Raw genomic sequence first — 19,089 nt, 5'->3', positions numbered from 1 at the left:
TGATGATGTTGAACTTTGCCACTCACAGTGGTGAGAAAAGGTCTCTCTCTCTCTCTCTCTCTCTCTCTCTCTCTCTCTCGCTCTCTCTCTTTCTTTCTCTCTCTCGTTCCGCCACCGTCCCCCTCCTCTATTACACTCCCCCTCTCTTTCGAAGGCTCTGAAAATAGACCAACTGCTCGAGGGGAAAAGGGAAAAAATTAAACCAAAAGAGGCCTTTTTGCCTCCTGGTAATCACTATGCATTTCCAACCTGCTGTGTTTCAAAGGACAATCCAAAAAGATCCCACGCTGCTGGTGCCATTACCGCAAAACCTCGTCCCTCGCTTTTCATTCCCCCTGCCTCGCTCTTGGCTACACGAAAGGGATTGAATCTTGTTCTTAAAATCACACATTTTAAAGTATGTCTGTGCACACGTGTCATAAACTCAGCTGTGGGCCAAATGCACTATAAAAATCAGCCTCATCCCATTAGACTTTATGAGGCAGCCGCTAGGGGGAATGAACCCTGGATGTATCATCATAAATGTACATTTATTCCGAGACCCACACATGTGCTAGCTGATTGTGAAACATTCACGTGTGTTTCTGTGTGTGTGCCCCTGGCAGGTCCCAGCCGACGCTTCAAACGGGTGGTGGAGACGATTCAGGCTCAGTTGTTAAGTACACATGACCAGCCTGGTGTCCAGCAGCTGTCTGGTGAGTGGTCAATCTCTCCACTGACTGGCACACTTCTTTCTCTGTCTCTCGGCTCTCTTACACAGCATCCTAAAAAAAATGCATGGCTCCGAGCCTACCCTTGCAGAGCACTGAACGCTGCACACACCCATCAAGGTCAAACGAGTCTTTCCAGTCTTTAAAATTGTTGTTAAGAGATGGTTTCAAAGACTTTTTTAGGCCATCGGATTGTTCATAATATTAAAATAATGCTCTGAAAAGCAGTAGATACAATGCATGCGATGTTCTATTAATGTTGAATGTGATGTCTTATCTAGAGCTGCTGGAAATACATGTTTGACCTTATCAAAAGAACATCGCACAGAACTGCATTGCAAGGCACAAGCGCACACTCTCCTTAGCATCACGCACACACACAAACACTCACCGAGCATGCTAGAGCACACTCACATGTTTTACAAAGGGTTTATGTCTATATCCTGAGAATTTCTTACATATATTTACCGCAAGTCAAACCTGTGTCCCAAGTCAACAAATGTGGCTGCAAACTGGTCGTTCTATGAGCAGAAATGTGACGGGCTATAAACTGTGGTTCTTGCTGAAGATGAAAATGAGAGAACAGAGAAATCCTCCGCCTGTCTTCTCTCATGGCTGTTCGTGCACGTGGTGGAGATCCTGTTACAGCGCCCTCTGCTGGACAGTTCCAATTCCGTTATCACCAAAAGCAATATCCACAGAAATTGGAGTTTGGCATTTCATTTTTGCATTATCATATGTCTGCTGTGCACAAGAAGCATATTTTATATGTGCATCTAATACCAGGAGGACTTACTTTATTTGCCAATGCACACTGTATTAGATATTGTATGCTATAATACAATACTTCATTTAAACAGTTGAAGTCATAATTATTAGCCCCCCTGAATTATTAGCTTCCCTGTTTATTTTTTCCCCAATTTCTGTTTAACAGAGAGAAGATTTTTTTCAACACATTTCTAAGCATAATAGTTTTAATAACTCATTTCTAATAACTGATTTATTATATCTTTACCATGATGACAGTAAATAATATTTGACTAGATATTTTTCAAGACACTTCTATACATCTTAAAGTGACATTTAAAGGCTTAACTAGGTTAGTTAGGTTAACTAGCCAGGTTAGGGTAATTAGGCAAGTTATCTAATAACAATGGTTTGTTCTCTAGACTATCTAAAAAAATAATAATAATAATAATAAAAAAAAAAATATATATATATATATATATATATATATATATATATATATATATATATATATTTATATATATATATATATATATATATATATATATATATATATATATATATATATATATATATTAAAGGGGCTAATAATTTTGAGTGTAAATAGTTTTTTTTTTTTTTTTTTTAATAAAAATTGCTTTTATTTTAGTCGTAATAAAACAAATAAGACTTTCTCTAGAAGAAAAATATTATCAGACATATTGTGAAAATGTCCTTGCTCTGTTAAGTTTCATTTGAGAAATATTTAAAAAAGAAAAAAAAAAACATTCAAACGGCGGCTAATAATTACTTGTGTAAAAAAATAAATAAAATACAGTATTGTAACACAAAAATTATTTATATTGACTGCCAAAAGATTTACCTTTCAAAAATGCAAACAACTAGTTAAAACACAAAGCTAGACTTTCAGTTTGGACACAATATACTTATTTACATTGTATATTAAGTATATCCTCCAACTTGATGGAATCATTTTTTGAATGTAAAATTTTATCAAAAGAAGACTTTGACTTTTGACTTCAGCTCACGTTGAGTCATGCAAAATGAAAAAAGCAACAAAAGCTATTAATGCTTTCTGTTCACTGTAAAAAAAAACATCTAAATATTAGAAATTAATGGTTTAAGAAAATACACACTAGAAACAAGTCAAATTATCTGCCAGAGCAGTAAGAAAATGATACTTGTTAAGATTTGAAAAAACCTGCATAGGCACAGGTAAAAGAATTTAGTCTAATTACATTTAAACTAGCGTGTTAATTGCCTTTTTACTCTTTTGTGTGTCAATAGGTCTTTAAACTAGAATTACTAAACAAGAGAATGCCTCTTAATTTTTTAATTTTCATTATATGGTGTCTTAATATGAGCCAAAAGATTTTTATTTAATCAAAATCACTCAGACATGCATATTGTCCACATTTTTATTCAAGTAAAGATTTGACAGTTGTTTAAGTGTTAAATTATCACCTGCTGCTTCTGGAAAATGCTGAAGCTTGCTGAAACAAAACATACCATAATGTATATTTTGTCACTAAAGAACAAGTATAATTGTTGTTGAGCATTTTTTATCACCAATCTTAAACAATCTTAAACAAGTCCTAAAAATGCAAGGCTGGTCTGAAGTTTTGGTCTCTAATTGTAATTAAGCTAAATTTGCATGTACAGTTCCTACCCTTAAACTGTACTAGCTAAGAAAAAAATACATCTAAAATCTTAAAGCAGTTATAATAATAATCTTATGCAATCTAAAGATTAAAACAAGATCAAAAGGATTTTTTCTTTTTTAAATATTTCCTAAATTATGTTTAACAGAGCAAGGACATTTTCACAGTATGTCTAATAATATTTTTTATTCTGCAAAAAGTCTTATTTGTTTTATTTTGGCTAGAATAAAAGCAGTTTTTAATTAAAACATGTTAAGGTCAAAATTATTAACCCCTTTAAGAAATATATTTTTATAGTCTACAGAACAAATCATCGTTATGCAATAACTTGCCTAATTACCCTAACCTGCATAGTTAACCTAATTAACCTAGTTAAGCCTTTCACTTTAAGCTGTATAGAAGTGTCTTGAAAAATATCTAGTGAAGTATTATTTACTGTCATCATGGCAAAGATCAAATAAATCAATTATTAGAGATGAATTATTTAAACTATTATGTTTAGAAATGTGTTGGAAAAAATCTTCCCTCCGTTAAACAGAAATTGGGAAAGAAAATTAAAAGGGGGGGTTGATAATTCAGTTGATAATATATCTATATATACTGCAAGATTTATTACTAGTAAAATGAAAGAATGTTTTGAAGAGCAAGATACATTATCTCTCACAGTGTGTTCTGGAGTATTGCTCATTTAGCAGCTCATCCATGCATTGTTTTTGTCTACAATAGTCTACATTCTGCATCCTGCAAAAAACAATGTTACAGCAATTCAAGCAAAATCTCTCACTCTCAGTGCCTGATTCTAATAAATGATTCATAAAACCGAACCTGCTGTAGGTAACTATATTCATATTGTGCATTTGGACTGTCTTCAAGAAGAGCTGTTATCAGGATTGTAACCCATCACCAGTGTATAGCCTTAAGATGTGCCATCCTTTCACCCTGTCAGTCATGCCATTCCCTTCCCCCTGGCTTTACCCTGCTCTTGTTCATGACGGCTGTTGAGTGAATGGGCATGTGAGCTTGAGTGTCCTTACTGACCGTGAGCAGACCTGCACAGCACCGAGCACCAGCATGCTTCCCTCTCGGCAGATGTGGCCACGTCATGAACATCTGTGCAAGGAGTCCGAATCACTGAGTTTATGTCATTACTGGAGAGTCAATGGGGTGCACTGAGAATGTCATTTAAGGCTGAATATTTGATCTGAACAGACATGTTACAGTAATGTGTCATGTTCCTTTGACAGGAAAGCGTTCTAGGGGTGGTAAGAGGTCTATTTTAACTCTTCTGCCACAGTGTGCGTCACTTTGCCATACACTCGCCTTCCAATGCGTGGCACTTACAGTGATATTTTTGAAAGAAAGTTCACCCAAAAATGAAGTTTCTGTTATTGTTGCACTGCGCTTTATTTTCAGGATATAAAAATGCTAGGCTGGCCTGCCTCATGCTTTTCAAAAGCACTCCTCAATGGTAAAATCTAAAGGGGATACAGCTGTTTCAATATATACCATAATTTTTGTGACACATACTTACTATTTTTATGTTGCTGTGATGGGTAGGTTTGGTTTGGGGTAGTGGTTTTATTGATGTTAATAAACCTAATTTAAAGGGTAATTCAAATAATAATATAAGTAATTGAGGTTAACTTATGGCTAGAGCTGTATCCTTTCTACAGCAACCCAACCCATGTCAATTTTTGACATGATCAATCCAAGTAAAGTAGCTGGTGTGTGTAGTCCAAAGGACCAACATTCTAGCTTAAGGCCCCTGATAAAAGTAGAATGACAAAAAAGTAAATGACAAACAAGAACATCCAATAATGCTAAGTAATTGACATTTCTTCTCAAATTGTGTTATTTTTAATTAAAAACATGTCATCGATTATTATGTTCCTGTAATTCCTAACTGAATTTGACAACTGAAGAATACTTTGACTTTTTCCACATCTTCCAATAAGAGTGATTGTGTGCATATTTTACAATATTATTTGTAAAAAGATTACTTTCTATCTTGAATTTGGCCTACAGTTCCTTCTCTTTGCTGATTTCTACTTCAGAGTAGAAATACTTTAGGCACTTTAGAATACTTTAAAATAGAAATACTTTAGATTTCTCCATGTTCAAGCCATGGTTATGGTCTTTTTAGAAATGTAACACTTTACACAACAACGTACTTAACTTTGAGCAGAAAACATTTGATGTGTTTTGGTAGTTCTTTTACACCACAAGCATTGTGGAGGCCTGAAATTCAATGCAAATAAATTGCTTGGCTTGTATCTTGTAATCTCTCTTTAAAGCTCTAAATCTTGGCCAGAAAACCAACATGAAACTCATTTCATGCACATGCATATTACAGTATGTGCATAGCAGACAACAGGGCCACACTGTATGTTCTACAGCATAAACAATAATCGTTATGACATGGTCATCTGTATGTGAAAAACTTCAAAAAAAATTATAGTTTGTTATAGAATTGTAACTCATTAAGTCTTTTTATAGACTTGAAATAAACCCCTTTATTCATATGTAATGCTTTTTAAAATTTCTTTTTTATTATTATTGATGAACTTCTAGTTCCATTGACCTACTGTATAGTTCCCTCTCAGATATCTTACAAAAAATAAATTAATAAAACAAAGGTAACACTTTATTTTGATGGTCCATTTGAGTATTAGTAGACTGTCTGCTTCGTATCTGTTGATACTGCTCCTTCTACAGACATTCAACTGACTTGAAACTTTGCAGGTACATGTCAACTTACACTAACCCTAACCCCAACCCTAATTTATAATCTAATGAGAATTAGTTGCCGTGTAGATGCAACGTAGCTTGATTTAACAAATGGACCATCAAAATAAAGTGTGACCATATACTGTTTCAACTAGTCTTATGGTTAAAAAAAAATGTGAGGATTGGTGAACATGGCAGAAAATTCATTTCTGTGTGAACTGACACTTTAAATTTGAAATATGCACAAATGTGTGTGTGGGAGTGTGTGTATGTCTGTGCATGAACTCACTTGATAGGGCGGTCCATGAAAGTTTAAATTCTCTAGAGTGAATATGCATCATACATTCTTCATGTTGTTTTTCTCTTCATTTTCAGTTCTTGCATCATTCAGCTTTTTGTGGGTCAATTGTTGCATCTGAATCACTTTGGTGAAAGGCCTCATTAGTTTAAACATTTACAGTAATCAGCAGCTCTTATGAGTCTGTTAAACCAGGTTTTCTGCTTGAAGACGATGTTCAAGCTTTTATGTTAGCATGTATCTCAGCACCTCTTTTCTCTAAACACGCCTTTCATGTTGATCATTTGGGACTTTTACAGTCAAAATAATCATCTGTAGAATCACTGTATAATGAGGCATAGAATCCTAAAGGGACTGGTTTTCTACATGACCTACATACTCTAGCTCCCTATAAATACAATATGAGTATGAAAACAAGCAATAGTGAAGTCTGCTGAAATATCTGTTAGTTTCCCATCAAATGAATACTTCTTTTGTAGGAATGCAAAAAGTGCAGCATCACTAACGCACACTAGAGGTGCATCCTAATTTGTGCATTTTTGTATGCAGTAATCTGCTTCATTTTAGTAATTCATAAAAGATAAATACCTTAAAGGAACACTACTTTTTGAGTGTAAATTCATTTTACAAGTAACCCGATTCAGCTAATCTCTGATTCTGGTGAGAGCATTTTTAGCTTAGCTTAGCATAAACAATTGAATCGGATTAGACCATTAGCATTTAAAAAAAAAATCAAAAAGAGTTTCAAAAATGTTCCTACTTAAATAGACTCTTCTGTAGTGTAAGACTGACAGAAAATGAAAGGCTACTATTTTTCATAGGCAGTGGAACTGGCTGGGAACTATACTCTCATTCCAGTGTAATAATCAAGGAACTTTGCTGCCATACCATGGCTGCAGCAGGCGCAATGATAATAAGTTTGAAAATAGTCCCCAGCTAATTGGTGACAGCACTGTGTAATATCATTGTGCCTGCTGTGGCCATGGTACGGCAACAAAGCTGCTTGATTATTACATCGGAATGAGAGTACAGTTTCTAGACATGTTGGCCTATAGAAAATAGTAACTTTTCATTTTCCGTCAGTCTTGCAGTACACTGTTATTATTATGCTAATGGTCTAATCCGATTCAATGACTTAAAAGTCCTCCTGTCAGACCTCCTATAAGCTGAATTGATTAAAAAATAATAAAACTCAACTGTTTAACTGTAGGTGACTTGTAAATATGTGTTTCTTTAAAATAATGTTAATTCCTTGATTTGGTTTGACTAAAATCGTAAATATGATTCCTATTAAATCCTATATTCATAGAAACATATTCCTAAATTCAATACTGGTAGGTTTCTATATCTGCAATAGTTTATCCAGCATACATTTAAATGGAGATTTGCAATGTCTGAAATGCTGAAGCAGTGCCCTGTGTTTCTCTAAGCTGCCCCAGCTGCCATTTCTCTTTGAGAGTCTCTTAGGCTGTGGTAAAGCAGGGAAGCAGTGATTCCAAGCTTTCTGTCATGATGTTGAGAGGAGTCCAGATTGTTTTGAGAGACTCGGAGATGAGCTCTGGAACTAAAATCTACTCTAGTGTTCACACAGGCCATGTGCTATCAGGCCGTTGCTGCTCAGTCACTTATGAAATTGGAAAAAGACATGATGGTTTGCAAGTCTGTGTTGGTGTCAAATAGAGTGTGCAGTTAATCCCTCTGAGAAGGCCGTCAGGTGTATTCAGAATCTGCAACAATTTGTATCACTACATTTCAAGACATTTGTAAGATTCTATTTTTTTTTAACTTTTGATTTGAAGCAAAAATGATGAATTTAGCAGGAATATATTTGGCTGTATGCATAGCTTTATGTAAATATATGCTGTAACAATGACTGATTTCAGTTTTGAGTACATTGTGAGATTAGTTCATGGTTCGATACAGCTCAGTTGTTTTAAAACCATTGCTTCTAAAAATAATAAAATAAAAACTCTACAAGAAACGTACTGCAACCAGTGTAGACGTGCAAAGAAATACTCAAAAATCTGGTAAATAAACAAAGTCTTTTTGGTTCATTTTCTGAATAAATGTCTAATACAAACTGGTTCTGTTAACAAGAGGAAAACAAACAGTGTGAGCAGTGTAGTATGATTCAGAAACTGATTCATAAGTAGGCCTATTTTAGGCCATCACTGATTCTGTTTATTTACTTGTGTAAATGTGTGTCAATTTATATTTATTCAGTTTTTTTTTTTATTAATTACAGTGTAATTATTGACTAATATAAAAAATATCCATGTGATTTATTTACAATACAGTTTGTAAAGTAATATGTTCTGTCTTTTAGTAAAGATATTATATGAGAGACTTGCTTTGATTACCAAATAAAGTGGATCTAATTGGAGTTAGCATTTTTAACATTTAATACAAATTTAATATGTATTACTTTTTATTTTATATATTGAGGTTTTAGTTATGATACTCCTAAAATAATTCTGCATAAATCCACAGATTTTTAACACAATTCTGCGCAGAAATAACCAAAAATGTCTGCAGATTCCTTCTGGCCTTATTCAAAAGTTAATCAAAAAACATATAGCATCACCAGTCCAGTTTATAGGGAAAATAGTTCATATAAACCAGTTGTTTTAAGTGAACTTCAAATATAAAGTGTTACCAGAATAGTCTATTTAATGAATACATTAATTTATTATAGATTTTTTTTAACTGAATCAAAAACATACAGCATGACCGAGATACAGCCATTTGAGAGCAATTGTTTCTAAAGAATCAGTTGTTTTAATTGAATCTACCTGTGACTACAATGTGTAATCTGAATTATTTTTACTTTTTCCATTTTTTTGAATAATAAAAATACTGGTCTATGATACGAGCAGAATAAGCCATTTCAAGCTCAAATATTGAGATGAATCATGTATAATTTATAGAAGCAAACATCAAGACCAGTGACCAGTGTAGTCAGATTCACAAAGGACTGATTCTTATGAACTCCTTCTTTTAAGTAAATCAGAAACAAACAGCATGCCCAATATTTTGGCCATTTGGCTTTATTCATAAAACATTTGATGTTCTAGATCACAGGTGTCAAATCCAGTTTCTGGAGGGCAGTTTAGTTCCAACCCTAGGTAAACACACCTTATTAAACTAATTGAGTCATTCGGTGTTATTTGAAACCAAGTGTGTTGAAGCAGGGTTGGAAATAAAACCTCCAGGAATTGGGTTTGATACCTGTGTCCTAGACCTTGAAATAGTTAAAAATTAAATCATAAATTACAGGAGCAAATATTATGAACCAGTTATTTTAAGTGATTTGGAACCCATAATAAACGAGTATTATATTACTTATACAGTATTTGCTAAATTCATCATTTGATGTACAAGCACACTCATGAATATCCCAAATCTAAGTTTATGATCAAATCCATAAAGATCAATAGATGACCATGTGCTTGAACATTCTTCATTCAGATTTCTTTGCGACACATCAACACTGTCACGCACATTTCCATTCCATCCAGTGAAGATCACAGATCAGATGGAGACACAGAGACTCACTGCCACAGCAAGACCTTGGAACAATAAAACAGCTGCACTGTCGAGCCTGCCGATGTGTGCTGTGTGCACCCGTGTGTTCTGAAACATGGCTTGTTATTGTCTTCAGTTAACTCTAGAACCACCAGGGCTTGTTGTATACCTAAAATAATCAGTCTGGGTAAACTTAACCCATATAGAAATGGCTAAAAAAAAGCTATTTTTACACTTAGGTACAAAGAAAGGGCCTAAAGTAATGAAATATCATTGATAAATCTTTATTCTTCTGTTTTAGTTCAAGGCTTTTTTAATGCAGGCTACACTAATCTCTTTCAGAGTGGTAGGATATAAGCTAAACAAGTCTATGAGAATTAGAAGTCAGTAAATACATATTTGCGTGGTGTAATATTATAACACAGTGTTGTTAATCATATACAGTATTTGGATAAAATATTGGTTACTTTATTTTACGTTACAATAACAACTATGTACGGACATAATCTACTTATTGTGTTCATATTTTTTTGCAGAAGACTTAAAAGGCTATCAAGCTGGTATACAGGTAGAATTAGGGACAGGTTTAGTGGTATGGGTAGATTTAAGGGTGGATTATTTTCCATGTTTATATATGCGCACAATGTATGTCCCTGTAAATACATAATAAGGGCATTGTACCAAATGATTAATTTAAATGTACCTACATAGTAGTTAATATGACTTAAAATAAAGTGTAACCTAATTATTAATTATTTAAATTTTAGAAATTATACTTTAAATAACAACACCAATAAAGCTTGAACATTCATAAGTTGGTTCAACATCTCAATTTGTCTCGGAGGCTCTGAATTGCTGTCAGATGTCTCGATTATTTTCTCTGCTTTAATCTAAAATATTTTTTACATCTGGGAATTGTAAAGGAGACAATTTTAGTAAAAGTCAATGACAGTTTTAAAGGTCTTTAACATATATATTTGAATAACAGTGAGGTCGAATTTACCCTGTAGCGGTTCTAGTGTTAATGCAGTCTCGTCCTGCCTCTCATCATCTCACCTTGCCTCGTCTGTGATCCTCATTGTTCATGTATTTGTTCTCTGTCTCTCTCTCTCTTTCTCTTGTTTTCTTGTTCTTCTCCTCCCGTGTGTGCACCCAGGCAGCCCATTGAGTAACTTCTTTGACGTAATTAAACAGCTCTTTTCAGACGAGAAGAACGGTCAGGTGTCCCATCCGCCCGGTACGCCCAAGCATGCCAACAGCAAGAGACATGAGCCCGAGCCTAATGACTCCAAATGCCCATCTGGCCAAGACAAAGCCAAGATGGCGCCTTCAGTTGGGACACAGGAACAACCTTAAACCAGGAGAAACGCTAGCTTACTAGTTTTAAAATAAGAGAAAACAGAAATGAGGATGAAAAGAAAAGACTCAAGTTGGTTTAACCAAGCCTCTACAAACTTTTATATGATGGAATGAAAATTAAATATCGACTCGACACTTTACAAAGGGCGCAAACAGACACACACACACGAACATAATTGTGTTTTTTTTTTTTTTCATCTCCAGTGTTGTTTGTTCTTCATTGCGTTGTGTTCTGTTTTTTTATGATGCTTTTATTTATTTCTGCTACCAGGAATTATCCAGAAAACGTGTTAAAGCCCAAGTCCTGCTCTTGCACAAGATTCATGTATGGCACATTGATGGAGGGCACATTACACAGGACGTGTAACTGAGGGAAACTCCTCATTCTGATGCATCTAAACACGCCAACGAGAGCCGTTCCAACCTTTTTTTCCTCCTGCAGCTACTGTACATACAGCCACACATTTCCAAGGATTTGGAGCGAAGCCTTAAAGCGAAGATGTTTATGAATTCTCTCTATAAGCTGACCCACGATGCATCTATTTATTTATTTAGTCCTTCTCTTTCTGCCAATGCACACACAAACGTACACGCAGGATGTTGCTACAAAAGGTACGGAACTCTGGACTTCATAGCGCACACGTTTGAGGAGTTGCCCTCCAGGATCGTTGTTGGATTGTATTTCTTTTTTAATGTAGTCTTTCTTTGTGAAATGAAAAATTTAAAACATTTTATGGACTCAGTGTCATGTACAAGATCCTATTTGAAAAATGACGGGGCGGATGGGGGAGTGGCGGTAAATGATCTATTCTGTTGTACAGACTGAAAATATTCCTTATGTAACAAATGTCTATCGGTTCCATCGCTTAGAAGAATTTGTGTTGCCACGTCCTGTTTTGTTTTTTCTTTCACGTAGCGTTCATGAAATGCTAGTTTTGAATGATGATTATGCTTAATGTATTCAGTGAGTTACTCCTGATGTCAATTTTGGAATTGTTTTTTTATTTATTTTAATTTCTATTGAGAAACATCTGCAGGATTCAGAGACTTTTACCCTTTTTTTGTAACTTATTTATGCGTTTTTAATTTATTAAGCTGGGGAATATTTATATATACAAAACCGGGTGGTGGAGATTTTATTGTCTGCATCAGGGCGACTCGTCAGATTGTCTGAAGGATCTTGTGTTTTGTGTACGATAACACTTATCCGATTTTGTGAATGAAGCACTCTTTCTTTCCCGGCTTTGACCAGATTAAAGAGCTTGTAGTATATGTTAAATTATTTACTGGTAATTTAAGAATGTAGACTAGCCTCTTTGGGGAGGGCGGGAGGGGTGAGGGATAACGAAGTATTGATATCTCATCTCATTGTGCGTGTAAAACAGGTGGACGAGCTCAAATCACATGTTGTAAATAGACAACTTTGGGCAAACGACTTTCTTAAAACCATCAAGGGGATCCTGCTGCTCCTGACTCTATCTCTCGTATTGCATGTCCGACATTCGGCTTTAATTTGCATGATGTTGTGGATGTTAAATTTCTCCTTCCTCTTCGCCTTTTTCATCATCGACTCGTTTCTCCTGTTATATTTGTTTTTTCAGTTTGTCGTTTTTCCTCTCATCTCACTTATCTTGAAGGGTTTTCTTCATGTTTCTGCATCATGCTCTCGGAACAAGGGTCTGGGATGTCATTACACATGATCACTTATGGGAACATACAGCGTGGAGAATAAGCGGAGATGTACTCTAAGCAATACACATTGTTGTCCTTCCTATTTTGTACTTTGGGAGAAAAAAAAAAGGAGCAAAGCTGGATTGTAATGTATCACGGATTTGCTTAATACCGAGCGGGAAAAATAGAATCGCCGCTAATGTATCCCCTTGTAACTACTGTGAACAACTTCAGTGCAACGGAAATAAATCCATTGACTTTGGGATGTTGTATGTGTGTTTGTTTGTTTTCTTGTTTTGTGTTGTTTTTGCCTCAAGTTTTGCCTCATTGTTGCCATCTCTGTTTAAAATGTGCATTTGCAGATATTTCCAGATTTGAATCTTCATGGATATGGGGTATGTACAAACAAACCTTTAGTTTTCAGTCAGCCAGCCCAAACGATTCCAGTGAACAGTCATCCCATACAAAAAAATATTCAAGCAGTACTTTATCCAATTAAAAATGTATCTTTCATTTCAGTTTACTTGTATTTGTTTTATTTTTCATGTAGTATATATTTTTTTTAAAACCTAAATGCTTTTGAATAAGAACTCAACTAAGAAATATTTTGTTTGACCAATGTAAAATGTTAAAGTTACTCACCTGACCCACAGCACTATAGCCATCAAGGGAAATGGTTTAGAGTTAATGTATGTATTATATTAGTTAGTATACAGGAGTTGTTTTGTTATAAACTTTATGTGTGTTCATGTTTGAGTTGGTTTCTGTGATTAAATCCCAGTATTTCTTTATTTATAAAATATTGGCCATCACCCTCAACAAGGGTAATGTGTAAAGCAGGGCTGTCCAAACTCGGTCCTGGAGGGCCGTTGTCCTGCATATTTTAGTTCCAGCCCCAATTAAACACACCTAAACTAGCTAATTAAGCTCTTTCTAGGTATTTCTAGGTACGTCCAGGGAGGTGTGTTGAAGGAAGTTGGAGCTAAACCATGCAGGACACTGGCCCTCCAGGACTGAGTTTGGACACCCCTGGTGTAAAGGAAGCAACCTGGTGGTATCACCCTGTTAAGGTTTGTTCATGTTATGAGGGCAGAATAAAAAGGTTAACTGACAGTACTGCCTCTTACCTGCTTATTCTGCCAGACTGCTGACAACAGAGGCACTCAGAGTTGTGCAATGTATGGGACACGAGTATTCTCCTATATAGCTCCAGTTTCCCACATAGAGCAATGATTTCAATACGCTTTGTACTTTCATGGACTTATAAAAATATCTATTGTTTAAGGCAAATGATTTATTTTTCATTGGCTTGTGAACAAATTTAGATGTGAAGCTTTTTTTTTTTTTAATTGGATGAATGAACATTTTATGGGGAATATACATTTTATTTTTATTTCTTGTTTAGAACAAAAAGAGATTTTCAATTAATTGTCTTCAAGACAAACATGCTTTGTACCAGGTTATATAAAATTGTTCTCAGGGAGATAGAAAATTTTAAGGCAAATGATTTGTTTTTGGTGATTTGGGGATTGTTTTAGTGTCATTGGCTCAAGTGAAACAATTTAGATTACCCTATTTTTTTATTCTTTTTTTTTTTTAGCTTTTTTTTACGGTGGGTCTGATTTCTTTAAAAAAAATCAAGCGATCTTCACTGCCTGACTGATATACGATCTAAAGTGGGTTTCAGACCGCACAAGAACTGCTGCCTACTGGTAAAAAATTAAAATAAATAAAAATTGTGCTATTGAAATAGGAAAATTGACATGCTCTAACATGTAGCTACTGATGGCGCTAGCATTTACATGGTCTTTCATCTCGTTGAATGCTTAAGTCTGTTTAACTGAATGTATTGTAATAACATCACAACATTGAAGATGTAAAAGAAACCTTATGAAATTAAAAATAGTCACATTAAACTTTCACCGGAATTTTATAATTGGCTGAAAAACACTAGCTGTGCAAATAGCCCATTGAGGTTCTGTGGTGCAGATAAATCTTTGGCCCTGATATTCTTCACACAAAGATCTTTTTTGTTCTTCCTTTTGAGAGCATATAGAAGTTTGAGAGGGCTGAGTTATGGTATACTGTTTGTGTTGTTTTTGTTTTTTGTGATTATTTGTTTTAGAACAAATTCAGTAGACATAGCTAGGAACAACTATGGTATGCTGTCAGCTGCTGTGAGCAATGAACACTTCCCAAATATCTGGCAAACAGCCTTCCCCAGCTTGTTGATTTCCAGAACACAGGCCTTGCCACAGACCAATGGTACAGAAGTAAAGGTGTACTACTAGGTGTAGTCAACTGCTGAAACAAAAAGCTTAAGAGATTTAGTTTTAAATGGCAAATTTTCAGTCCATTGTTTTTACTGTGAGCACCTTCATGAAAAAAAAAAAAAAAAAAAACACGTCGAACTAACCATAAACCAATTATACCAGTTGACTATCTTGATGTTAAAATGAAATCAAATTGACATAACATAAGAGATTACCCCTTCCCCCTCGCCCGACAAGGAAACACTGAGGTGCTGTTTTTCCATGTCATTGTTTATGAATAGATTACACCAAAAAGGACAAGAGTAGACTTGAAAAACTCTACATCAGTTTAAAGCTACAACCTCTAAGCACCCATTGCAGCTAGTTGTTTTCAATGAAAAGCTTATAAAGAATGTACAGTATTTGCTAAATTTGTGTAAGTTTAGCAGAAAACGCTTATTAGATATGGCGTACATGTCATGTAATAAAAACTCTCTCTCACACACACACACACACACACACACACACACACACACACACACATTCATTGCTTAATTGACTTTTAAAAAAATGATTTTTATCTTAAATATATGCAATGAATCACTGCCACAATATTTGACATCTGTAAACACCATAATTAATAATCATCACTGTTTATGTTAATAACAGTCTAAATTACATGTTTATCAACTTTTACAGTATTTAGTGAGACAGAAACATTCCAAATATGAGCTAATATGGGGTTGAAAGGTGTGTAATAATGTTTCATTCCTTCGGCTTAGTCCCTTATTTATCAGGGGTCACCACAGTGGAATGACCTGCCAACTATTCCAGCATATGTTCACTCAGCAGACGCCCTTTCATCCGCAACCTAATACTGGGAAACACCCAAACACTGTCACATTCTCACACACACAACCATACACTAAGGCCAGTTTAGTTAATCAAATTCACCTTCAGCACACATGTTTGGACTGTGGGGGAAACCAGGACTCAAACCAGTGACTTTCTTGCTGTGAGGCGACAGTGCTAACCACTGCCCCACCCTAAATTATTTCTTCAGTAGATCTTAACACATGATGTTTGCAGTTTGACACAAATATCCCAATTCATAGCTTTGTCTTCCTTTGTAAGGAAAATAAAAAGTTCAAAGCCAATTCATTTCCAGTTAACCTTTTAATGAATCTCAGCATTGCTGCTTCTACAATCAGACACAATTTTTCAGCATTTCATCTTACATTTCTTCACCTTTTCCTTTGCCACATGTACAAATAATCACAAAACAGCTGTATTTTTCATGTTTATTAGTTGTTGCAAAAGTACTGCCATTTAATTGTTGCGTTAAAAAAGTATATCAAATAATTTAATTGTATTGATCCCAACATATCCCAGTACCATTTCCTTACTACATATTAGAAATATATTTACATTTTAGCATGATAGGAGAATACAAAATTATCTACAATACTACTACAGTATGTACATTTCTGACACGGTGTAGGACACTTTGGCCACTAGAGGGCGATAATATGCTTCCACACAAGCAGCTTGATTAATGTGTAAAACTCATCTATTTAAGTATGATTATCATTCGTCGTCCGTAGAAACTAATTTTATGCATCATGATAACATTGAAGTCTTTAAAAAAAATCTAATATCTAATAAATAGCTCACACATTGCATTAAAACACTGGCACTGACATTTAACTTGTTAAAGATGACAACATAAAGGACAAACAAATAAACCACTGTGCTGGGAAAAGTCTTCAAATGTCTGCTGCCTGCAAAACTGCATTTGGAAAATGGATTGTTCATCCAAAAGTGAAAAACCTGTTGTAATTTCTCAACCTTCACTTGTTCCAAACCAAGAGTTTGCTTCTTCTGTTGAACACAAAAGAAGATATTTGGAAGAATGTTTGGAACAAGCTTGTGACTGTATCAAATTGTCATGTAAATCTTCAGAATATTGTTGAAGCTTTTATAATGTTGTATGGTATTATCGCTGTAATGACATGGGCTGCAGAAAATGGTTGCAAAAACAGGTATAATTATAAAAAATGTTTTACCTAAAAATTCTGAGAAAACAAATGTTTAAAAAATCATTTGCAAAAGGATCATAAAGTACAATTAATAACACTGCAGTTTTGTAAACGCTAGTTAAATATAGCTCACCCAAAACAGAAATTCTACCATCATTTACTCACTCTTTACTTGTTACAAACATTTATGAGTATCTTTTTTTCTGTTGAACACAAAAGCTGAAAACCTGTAACCATTGGTTTCCATAGTAAGAAAAAGAAATGGTCACAGGTTTTCAACATTTTTCAAAGTATCTCCATTAGTGTTCGACAAAAAAAAAAAAAAAAAAAAAACCTCATTTTTGTTTTAAAGGAATTGCAACCACATGAGGGTGAGAAAACAGTGAGTCATTCTTCACTTTTGGGTAACCTATCCCTTAAATGCATAAAAGTCAATAGTGAGAGATATGTTCATATCTTATGTTAATGTTAGTAATAAAAAATACTACAGAATTGTATTAATTAACAGCTCCATTTAATTAAAAAAAAAAAAAACTTGTTTTTAATAAGTTATTAAACATCAACTTAGAAATTAACATCACCTAAGGCTTGCCGGGGATTTAGTTTAATTAACTAATGTTAAAAATGGACCCTTATTATATAGTGTTAACAAACAATAAGCCTATAAATATTGAGAGCATTTTTAAGCGATACCTCATGCATGTCGTAGGCCAGATTGATGTGTAAATGTTAATGTTAATAAAGTCTTCAAGAATTTGATGAACCCGCTGCCAGTACTGTACAACAATATGAATATTCTTAAATAGTTTAAATAATAAACAATTATATACTGTATTTTGTACAGAATCCACTACAACAGTCATACATATTCATCATGGAGATATATTGTTTAAGTGAAAATCGATACGTCTAGTGAAACCAAATATTTACCAGAGTAATTTAGTTATTTATTTCACTTAATTTTCTCATGCTATGCTATTCGACTGTTGTTATTGTTATCTAATAATATCTTATTTTGTGTTCAACAGAAGAAACTGAAAGTTTGAACAACTTGAGGGTGAATAAATGGTGATTTAATGAATAGTTCAACTAAAAAAAATGTAAATTTACTCACTATTTGCTCACCCTCAAGTTTCAAAATCAACATATTTTCATTTGTGTTCAGCAGAAGATATTTTGATGATAAAACCAATTCTATGGAAGTCAGTAGCTACTAGTATCCAACTATCTTCTTTTGTGTTCAACAGAAGAAACTCAAACAGGTTTAAAACAAGTGATGATGACAGAATTGTCATTTTTGGGTGAACTATCCCTTTAAAATGTCATTTTTGGGTAAACTATCCCTTTAACCATGACTTCCAGCAGCATCAGAGCTACTTCTGTAATCTGTAAAGTTTTTTTTTCCTTCAAGCTCGCCGTGGGCCACAAAGTGAGTGCAGTCTTGAAGCCAGAGTAGCCTGAAGCCCGTCCAGAACTTCTGGATCCAGCAGAAGCTCTTCAAATGCCTCACAGTCCAGGAGATCCACCATGTTCTGCAGGATGAAGCCTTCACAAAACACCACCAGCTCCACCGCCTCGCTCACCTGCTCCACAACACATAATAAAACACACAGATCACATCAGAGGACTGAAGACTGATGAAATTAGGAATATGCCCTGCAGCCACAGGATGTCAACATGACGTCATATTGATGTTGTACCCCAAATATCAATGTAATTTGACGTCGTTATTGGACGTCAAAATAGCGTTGTCCTTAAACGCTGACTAGGCATGGGCCGGTATACGATTCTGATGGTATGATAACCTTGGGTAAAAATATCACGGTTTTGCGGTTTTGTGATAACTGCTCTAAAATCTGTTCTTTTTAAATGCCTGGGTAAAAAACTAAAACTTTTCCTCCTTTGAACACAATATTTTTTAATTTGGGAAACATTGAAATTATTTTAGAGCAGTAAACATATTGGGCTGAATAATTCCAATGAATTATATACTTCTGTTGTCTTCATTAGTTTCAAAAACAAAGATTTTTTTTTTACAATTTAAAACAGCAGCTTTGGAGATCTTTTCTGCTAGAGATACTGTTGTCCTAAAAAACTATG

At 34.6% G+C, this 19,089-nt stretch overlaps 2 protein-coding genes across 23 annotated transcripts in view; one reads left to right on the top strand and one right to left on the bottom strand.

Annotated features, from left to right (window-relative positions):
* The window catches only part of brsk2b (BR serine/threonine kinase 2b), a 271,162-nt gene extending 258,202 nt beyond the window's left edge, over nucleotides 1-12,960 (top strand). For 6 of the 22 annotated variants that reach the window (XM_073907278.1, XM_068222719.2, XM_073907273.1 and 3 more), the window contains 2 exons: nucleotides 606-695; nucleotides 11,299-12,960. In XM_073907278.1, the coding sequence (XP_073763379.1) occupies nucleotides 606-695; nucleotides 11,299-11,321 (113 nt within the window). In that variant the 3' untranslated portion in view covers nucleotides 11,322-12,960. Of the gene's footprint in view, nucleotides 1-605; nucleotides 703-10,824 lie in introns of all 22 variants that reach the window. The other 16 variants (XM_001922173.8, XM_009303427.5, XM_073907270.1 and 13 more) reach the window with 3 other exon arrangements.
* A 3,151-nt stretch (nucleotides 12,961-16,111) lies between these two features.
* The window catches only part of abtb2a (ankyrin repeat and BTB (POZ) domain containing 2a), a 48,355-nt gene continuing 45,377 nt past the window's right edge, over nucleotides 16,112-19,089 (bottom strand). The window contains exon 17 of the mRNA XM_682789.9: nucleotides 16,112-18,572. Coding sequence (XP_687881.4) covers nucleotides 18,396-18,572 — 177 coding nt within the window. The 3' untranslated portion in view covers nucleotides 16,112-18,395. The remainder of the gene's footprint in view (nucleotides 18,573-19,089) is intronic.

The sequence above is a fragment of the Danio rerio genome, chromosome 7 (assembly GCF_049306965.1).
Source record: "Danio rerio strain Tuebingen ecotype United States chromosome 7, GRCz12tu, whole genome shotgun sequence".
Classification (NCBI taxonomy): domain Eukaryota; kingdom Metazoa; phylum Chordata; class Actinopteri; order Cypriniformes; family Danionidae; genus Danio; species Danio rerio.
This window is presented reverse-complemented; position numbering and strand designations above follow the sequence as displayed.